This window comes from Neodiprion pinetum, chromosome 1 (assembly GCF_021155775.2).
Source record: "Neodiprion pinetum isolate iyNeoPine1 chromosome 1, iyNeoPine1.2, whole genome shotgun sequence".
Taxonomy (NCBI): Eukaryota; Metazoa; Arthropoda; class Insecta; order Hymenoptera; family Diprionidae; genus Neodiprion; species Neodiprion pinetum.
In genome coordinates this window covers 33,387,070-33,395,623 of record NC_060232.1, presented here as the reverse complement: position 1 = coordinate 33,395,623, position 8,554 = coordinate 33,387,070, and the positions used below count along the sequence as shown (strand labels likewise).

At 41.5% G+C, this 8,554-nt stretch overlaps 2 protein-coding genes across 3 annotated transcripts; both read left to right on the top strand.

The window, feature by feature from the left end:
• The first annotated feature begins 2,432 nt into the window (after positions 1–2,432).
• Positions 2,433–5,719, top strand: LOC124216247 (uncharacterized). 2 transcript variants are annotated; one of them, XM_046620554.2, is made up of 3 exons: positions 2,433–2,550; positions 2,643–4,588; positions 4,704–5,719. In XM_046620554.2, the coding sequence occupies exons 1-3, from the start codon at positions 2,544–2,546 to the stop codon at positions 4,710–4,712; spliced, it is 1,962 nt and encodes a 653-aa protein (XP_046476510.1). In that variant the 5' UTR covers positions 2,433–2,543; the 3' UTR covers positions 4,713–5,719. The 2 variants fall into 2 exon arrangements, with proteins under 2 accessions (XP_046476510.1, XP_046476494.1); XM_046620538.2 differs by having other exon boundaries at positions 2,643–5,719.
• A 254-nt stretch (positions 5,720–5,973) lies between these two features.
• Positions 5,974–8,141, top strand: LOC124216260 (uncharacterized). Its single transcript, XM_046620567.1, has 2 exons — positions 5,974–6,948; positions 7,098–8,141. The coding sequence occupies exons 1-2, from the start codon at positions 6,942–6,944 to the stop codon at positions 7,862–7,864; spliced, it is 774 nt and encodes a 257-aa protein (XP_046476523.1). The 5' UTR covers positions 5,974–6,941; the 3' UTR covers positions 7,865–8,141.
• The last annotated feature ends 413 nt before the right edge of the window (positions 8,142–8,554 follow it).

The following is an 8,554-nucleotide window of genomic DNA, read 5'->3' as shown; positions in this document are numbered from 1 at the left end:
AAAATTAAAGACGTAGCTTTGCGAGTGATGGATAGTGACGAGTAACTCTTACGGAAAAATTTATTCTTGCCCATGCACCGCAAAATTATGAATCTTGAAAAGTCACTGGGGAGAAACTTTCGGTGATAATTGTTCCAAATTCGACATCGAGTTGCAAATTTTCTTCAATAAAATCCACGTTATTGTCATAAATTGTATGCCATAAGTTAGTGCATAATACTATACTATATTGACAGCAAGTGCAGCTGTTGCGCGGGCAAACCGATTTTCTGAAGAAACTCACGACAAAGTCTAAAGTTATCTTCGATAACGCCATGATTACTCATCTGTAGCCGTATCATGTATTTTAGTGAAACAAAGTTATTTCGTTAATTACATCAAATTACGAAGAGTGAAGATGATTAATCTGAAAGTATCGGTGCCTTGCGGTGCAAATTAGGCTGAGAAAGATAATATAAAATTTTGGGAAATCGATACAGAAAACAAAAGAGCTGTAATAAGGTAAGTGTGCCAGTTATTGACGCGCTTAGTCCCAATTATTGAAACTTATATTTTCCAAAGTTATAAATTGACGGCGCAAATTGTGAATTTCTCGATGACTGAAACCAATTGCCAGAGAGTTAGACATAACGAATGTATTTTTGATAATTTCAAAACAAAGGATTAAACAGATGCAACCAAAAGAGTTCAATAACTGGAACACTCACCTTAGTGAGAGGTGATTAAACCGTTTGAAGTAATCCTAACAATATTAAGAACAATGACCCAGTTGTTAACTAACACTATGCACGATAGTGAGTTAAACTAATCTTAAGTGTAACCAGATTTCGTAATTAATGGCAACAACACAAATCCAATATGCACGATCCATTCACAGAAAGCAATTAAAACAAGTTTCTGAGTACATGATACAAGTTACTCTTCAATGTGCTCTCTTCACGCATAACTTGAAGAACTCAAATTACGTCCTTATCGGCCGAGTCGAAGTCTCCGAGCCGTGGTAAAACAGTTCCTGTATCAATTGTTACCACGACTCGCAGTAACCAAAAGTCGCAAAGTATCAACCGTTGCGTTGACTGAATATTCTTCAGTCAACGTATCAACCAACGAAGTAGGTAGCGGACTGAAAATAACCGTTACTATTAGCCGGTCACTCCTATCAGTTCGTGGCAATATGCAACTGTAGAACATTCGATAAGCCTTGTAAATTTCAGCGCACCATCGCCCAAGCTGATATCAAAGGAATCGATGAAACTATATCGATGATAAATTGAATCTCGCGCTCAAATAGACTGATGCAGGTAATATTGGGCCCCATTCAAACTGGGGCACAGGGACACTGGAGCAGCCACATTACGCGATAGAAATCGAAAGTGAAACGAAACGGGCCCAAGTCCTAGTTTCCCACTTTACCGCCCTCAATTTCTGGGCCTTATTCGATTTCACTTTCTCTCTCGTAGAACTGACCTGACCCAAAGACGATTTCTACCGACCTCTCCTCCTGCCCGTATTTCCCTTGGAGATCTCTCCTTAGAGAACGAGCATGTCCTCAATGCTTAGGTCAGGATCACGCTCACTTTCGCTCTCACTTGGTTCACCTGTGCTAAAATCACTTTCGATTTCACTTACAAACGATTTCTACTTACTTACCTCGCTCTGCGGACGGCAAAGCCGAACGCAAAGTGCAGGTTCACCTCTGAATTTAACCTTTCTTAGATTTCTCCAATTAAAGGAAAAGTTTTTAATATTAAATCGAATCCTGGTACAGCGCCAGTTTGGATAAGGATTTCAAATCCTTAGATCGGGACAGTTTTCGTCGCCGAACGAACCCCATGAAGTCAACTTCACCTCGAAAATAGACTCTTTAAACATTGTGGCAGATACTGATCGTATATCAACCTTTAAGACCTCAGCGATAAGAGCGTAGTGCGTGCGTAATTGAACGAACGTTGACAAAATATCTGGTATCATACCATTATTCGCAACGACGATGTCAAGGACAATGAGGAAAAATTTAGTACAGCGATAGCAATTGCTATGGACTTGGGATCACAACGGTTCTTGATACGAAAAGCAATATTATTCTCGCTGAAAGTCCTTATGGTTAGTCCTTCAACCCAAATGTCACCAGAAGGAAGGGAAAAGATGCAATGACGTCGTGAAAAAATATGCTCTGACGACTCAATGCTTATGAAATACGACAGCACGGTGATTGGAACTTTTTGCAAAGAATGTAAAGAAAGACTAAACGTTGAGATAACTTAAAATACCCAGAGTAAGCTAGGTCTTGACGTATGTGCATGTTTACTATGCAGAACACGGATGTCAGTAAAAGATTACCGAATCACACTCACCTGACTCATAACTAAAATAGCAATAAATTTATTAAACATACAAAATATCGCCGTCGCGATACGAGATATCATCTCGTTGAAAAAGGTATATAAAGTACCTGAAGGTATTTCGACGCAGTGTAATTTGAATATTTAGAGTGAGTAACACGGTTGAACTTGCGCAGTGGATAAACTAAGTTAGAAACCAATATGAAAGGTATATTGTAATATTAATCGAGCTACTTGATCAGCCTGAACTTTTGCTGATTTTATTATTTCATTATTTCATCTGTTCATTGTTTTCTCTAGTGTCATGCACCCTTGTATTGGCGGTGCTGATTGGCACCGCTTATGCAGCACCTCGTTGGGAAGAGCTGAGCCATCCACAGACAGCTGCCTTCAGTCATATCGACGACGTTCAACGCTGGCGACAATATCGAGAAGACCTCAAGGAATTTTATAAAAACAAGTACGCTGGGCTCAAAGAAGTTCATGAACAATTGAACAGGAGGAATGATTCGGATGAATCGCAGGAAGACGTGAGCGATAAATCATCACTCAAATCTAACGAGTCTGCTAAGAACTCACATTCCGAGGAATCCGTAGAAAAAGTGAAGTCAGTCGAAAAGTCAAGCTCACATTCCGAAGAAGATAATACCGTAGAAGATGATTCTAGGGAGAGATCAAATTTTGAAGGATCATTGAGGAATTTCCCGGTGATTAAGAACAGCCCGGTATTTCCGTTGCTTGACAAAATTATCGCATCACACCGTCGAAGGCCTGAAAATACCCACTCTCAGTCTGGTGGCTCACACGTAACTGATAATGCGGCAAATGCTTTTGCACGGCCACCAAACGCTGACTCTGCATCTACTACTGGAGCAGTACCCACAAATTCGCAATCCAGTTCCCAGGTAGTACATGCCAGTGAATCAGGTGCCTCTGCCCCAGCATCATCGCCTGTTTCTGCACCTGCAATTGGGGTTAGCCCTGGAAACTCACAATCGAGTTCAGTAATTGCACCTGCTACCGGATCGAGCGCTTCTACTGCTCCATCATCTGTGGCGTCTGGACAAATTGGTGAAGTTAGTTCTGCTTCCTCAACGTCATCTTCGGCATCTTCAGCAGGAGAAACCGGCGCATCATTGGCAGGAGGTAGCGGTGCAGGATCAAAAGATGGTGACACCGGTGCTGCACCAGGAACTGATGATAGTTCTTCCTCTTCCGTATCATTGGTAGCTCCTGAACCGGTTGTTGACGCAAGTGCTGGTACAGCTGCAGCATCACCAGCTTCTGAACCGGTCGCTGATGCCAGTTCTGACACCTCTGCACCATCGGTAATTTCCGAACCGGTTGTTGACGCAAGTGCTGGCACAGCTGAAGTGTCACCAGCTTCTGAACCAGTTGCCGATGCCAGGCCTGACGCCTCTGCACCATCAGTAATTCCTGAACCGATTGTTGACGCAAGTGCTGACACAGCTGAATCGTTACCAGCTCGTGAACCGATCGCCGATGCCAGTTCTGACGCCTCTACAGCTTCCGTGACTTCTGAACCGATCGTTGGCGCAAGTGCTGACACAGCTGAAGCATCACCAGCTTCTGAACCGGTCGCTGATGCCAGTTCTGACGCCTCTGCAGCATCTGTAACTTCCGAACCGATCGTTGACGCAAGTACTGGCACAGCTGAAGCGTCACCAGCTTCTGAACCGGTCGCTGATGCCGGTTCTGACGGCTCTGCAACATCGGTAATTTCCGAACCGGTCGTTGATGCAAATGCTGACACAGCTGAAGCGTCACCAGCTTCTGAACCGGTCGCTGATGCCGGTTCTGACGGCTCTGCAACATCGGTAATTTCCGAACCGGTCGTTGATGCAAATGCTGACACAGCTGAAGCGTCACCAGCTTCTGAACCAGTTACCGATGCCAGTTCTGACACCTCTGCAGCATCCGCAACTTCCGAACCAACTGTTGACGCAAGTGCTGATACAGCTGAAGCGACACCAGCTTCTGAACCAGTTGCCGATGCCAGGCCTGATGCCTCTGCACCATCAGTAACTCCTGAACAGGTTATTGGCGCAAGTGCTGACACAGCTGAAGTGTCACCAGCTTCTGAACCGGTTGCTGATGCCAGTTCTGACGCCTCTGCAGCATCCGTAACTTCCGAACCGATCGTTGACGCAAGTGCTGACACAGCTGAAGCGCCTCCAGCTTCTGAACCGCTTGCTGATGCCAGTTCTGGCGCCTCTGCACCATCGGTAATTTCCGAACCTGTTGTTGACGCAAATGCTGACACAGCTGAAGTGTCACCAGCTTTTGAACCAGTTGCTGATGCTAGTCCTGATGCTGACATTAACGCTGTTGTTTTTACAGCCGCGGTAGCTTCTGACCCTACAGCTGATGCCAATCGTACTACTTCTCCATAATTGATAGTCCTGGAACCAGTTGCTGTCACCAGATACTTGCCACGAAATGATCATCATCCGTTGCACGGGCAGCTGCTTTTAACTAAATTGTTACACAACGCATCTAACGCACATTAACCATACTTGGCTCTACCGTTAGTATTTTCAATGCATCTTCCACAACCACTCTTATACTCAGTACAACCAGTGTTATGTCTAATGTCCAAATCAATTTTTTTGGTACTAACATTATCGTGTTTCGAGTAACTGATATTGTAAGAGGGACCACTGCGACTGGATTCGATTCCTTTATCGGAAGAATATCTTCGGTACGAACATCTTTGATTCCCAAACTATAACTGTCGCTGACATCTCAGAAAAAATACGAGTGACGTCGCTATTTCCAGTACGATCAGACCTAGTTTACTAACAACCCAATATTCAATCAGGTCCACTTCCAATGGGATCATAGAAATGAGAGCAGAAATTTAAACCGAATAAATAGCAGACGTATAAATGCACGTAATACTAAATAATTAGGTATCATCCCATACGTGTAATCATCCCCAGGAACACAACTTTACCGCATCGATAATGAGCTGAATTTAAAATAAATAATAGACCAAAAGTGATGTTAAATCGTGGTAAAATCATACTGTTAGTGTGGAAATATGTATATTCATACGATGAAAATATATCCAAAAATTTTAAAAATTGCATAATTATCTGAATTATTGATTCGAAACGCCTAAATTTCAATGCAATCTTAGTAATTCACTCGATAATATGAGTGTTTCAAGTTATTTGTAAATGGTATTCCCTAGTTTATTTTCTTACCATGAGTACATTGTAGGTATAATACGGTTCTCGTTCGGTTTAACGGTAGCGTAAACTCATCCGTACTATTATCTAATTTATCTACGAAATGTAGTGACTACAGTACTTTAGCCAGTACAGAAATAAAGCATGTGTATTATCAAATGACCCACGTAATTTGATTGATGTTGATCCATTACTTTTTTACGGACCTGCTACACTCGAACGCCGTATATACGGTGAACAGTAATCCCAGAAGAACAGTAACGAACTGCGATCATTCTGATCGATAAAAGCAAAGAAATCCTACGTTGAATATTTGATGTGATCCATGAATTTTTGTAGCAGTCGGAGAATATGAATATGATTACAATTCAATGCACCGTAAAGTGCGCAAGACAAACCACTTTAGTCGTCATTAGATTCTAGTAACTTTCGTTCACATCCGGCGTTATCGCTTGGAATATCACGATGACGATAAATGTATATTTTTGATGACCATGTGCACGTCGTTGTCTTCATTCGTTCAATAACAGGTAATGCATTCGTGCATTGAGTGTCAATATTCATCGAGTGAGTCATTATCAATGACGACTGTGAAATTCGCATGAAATACAAATCAAGTAAAGATAAATAATTGATAACATAAATGCACCATAGCACCTTGTGAGTAGGTTTTAAAAATAACTTAATCTGCCGATTCGATGTGTGACTCATGAGATTGTCAAAAGTTTTGCAGTAATAGCCCTATATCGACATCTTGGGAGTGAATTGCGATGTGCAAAATGATGGAATATGTGCAGATTTATGGCACAGAAGTTCAAAATCGCCTTAACGTTGCTTCGTTGACAACATGCAAAGGTGTGATGCTCGGTTGGTGAGACAAACATCATCAGTTTCAACTCTATATTACTTCGACTCGTATATTCCTTCGGGAATCCGGAGGAAATCTCGTTGAAGCTGTCAAAAATTTACGCTTGCGATAAGTATGACAACGAACCGAGGAGATAATGTATCTGGGTGATACCGATAGTACGTGTAAAGGTGGCAAAAATATAGAATAAAAATATCACCTATTGAAAATGTGACTGATGAAGTGTATGGTGAATCAAGCAATTGGACAAACTGGATTCTTTCGATACGACAAGATAAGACATGATTTTCAATTGCCCACAAGCCGACACCTGATTAATCTACAAGAAATTAATTATCACATCTTCCGATCAGGAAGTAAACAGTCTGAATCATACGCCATCATTGTAATCGATAATACCAATGCTATCAGATTAGAGAAAAGCGGTGATACTATAAAACGTGCGGATTCTTGCAATATGGAAGCATTCGATCGAAAATTCAGTACGACGTAGCATCGAGCAAATTCTCAAGCAAAATGAAAGGTGAGTTACTAAAAGTATTACGACTTCCTTCAAACCTTCTTTCGCTAAAGTGGTGTAACTCGATTACCAATTCAATCAATATAAAAAAAAATCGAGGCATCCTCGACTTTCAGCTCTTATTTAGTAAGATTTTATATTCCCTTTTCCAGTTATTCGCACTCTGGTATTCACAATCCTCTTCGCCGCCGCTACCTCAGCCGGCAGGATACCCATAAAAAATGAAGATGAAATTCGTCATAAACCGGACGACGCGCTCAATTCAATCCTGCGTAAGCAACCTCTCCACAAAGAAAGAGACCTGCTTCCGGTACTCCGACCTCACAAAGGAGAAGGTCCGCTCCTCGAAGTCGTACATCCACGGAAGCACCGCCCCGAGGAACTCAAGGAACACAGAATACCTGCACCACATCAGGAACCGCCGAAGCACCCTGAGAACGAAGACGCGTTAATCACAGCAACGGAATCCGTGACTGAAGATACTTCTACAAACAGCACAACTGCAGTTTCCACCACCGCGGAATCCGAATCAGAGAATGAAGTTGTACCCAGCACGGAAACAGAATCTACCACGGAATCTGAAGACGATGAATCTACAGAGTCAAGCGCAGCTTCTACTTCTGAACCAAATTCAGATGGTACAACCGAAGCCAGTGGAGACTCGGAATCTACGACCACACCTGAATCCGAAGAAGAAAAAGAAGAAGAAGAAGAAGAAGGATCTACGGAGACAAATGTGACTACAACTGTGAAGACAGAATTGGAGAGTGAATCTGAAACTAGTGAAGACTCAGTAATTTCTACTACAGAACCTGAGACGGCGGAAGCTGCTACAACCGTTGTAAGCACAGACTCGGAGTCAGTCGGAACAAACGCTGAGACAAAAAGCTGGTGGCAAAGAATGTTCTCCTGGATTTGATCATTTATTGATTGGAAGGACAAGAATTCTCTTTGTTAGGTTCCTGATTTTTTTTTTTTTTTTAAAGGAAATTTCTCACCTCGTGTAACATCAATCTTCGACATTCACACTTCTTTAATTGGCTTGTGTGTTAATAAATTATTGATTATGTAGTTGTACAAGTTTCTTGACTAGCATGAGTTTAATGGATATTATATTATACCCATGCGTTTATTAATTTATGCAGAATCGAATTTATCAACTAATGTATCTCACGAATACTGTGAAATAAAAACTAAATATTCTCAATAACAGTCTAATATCCCGATATCAGACGTACGATAACATCCATCACACAATTAATCATATTCATGATGTAAAATATGTTCGGAGTTTTTCTTGTCAGACTGTAAAGTGAATCTTGCTATGACGGATGTGTGCAGATTCCACAAATTCAAACTCCTCAATCGTGTTACATCAATCACAAGTATTTGAGAAACGTATGGAAATCGGCTCGTATAGTGTATTTTGTATTAAAGATCAATAATCTTATATCCATAACGGCGAATGCCCAAGTACGTGAGTAAACAATTGATTCAAACAATAAACATGTCCCAACATTCACTCTTCGTGGTGTACAACGTTTAACGGACACGGAAAAAATAATATTATTCTCAAAATAACTCATGGTTTTTTGATAAAACAAAACTG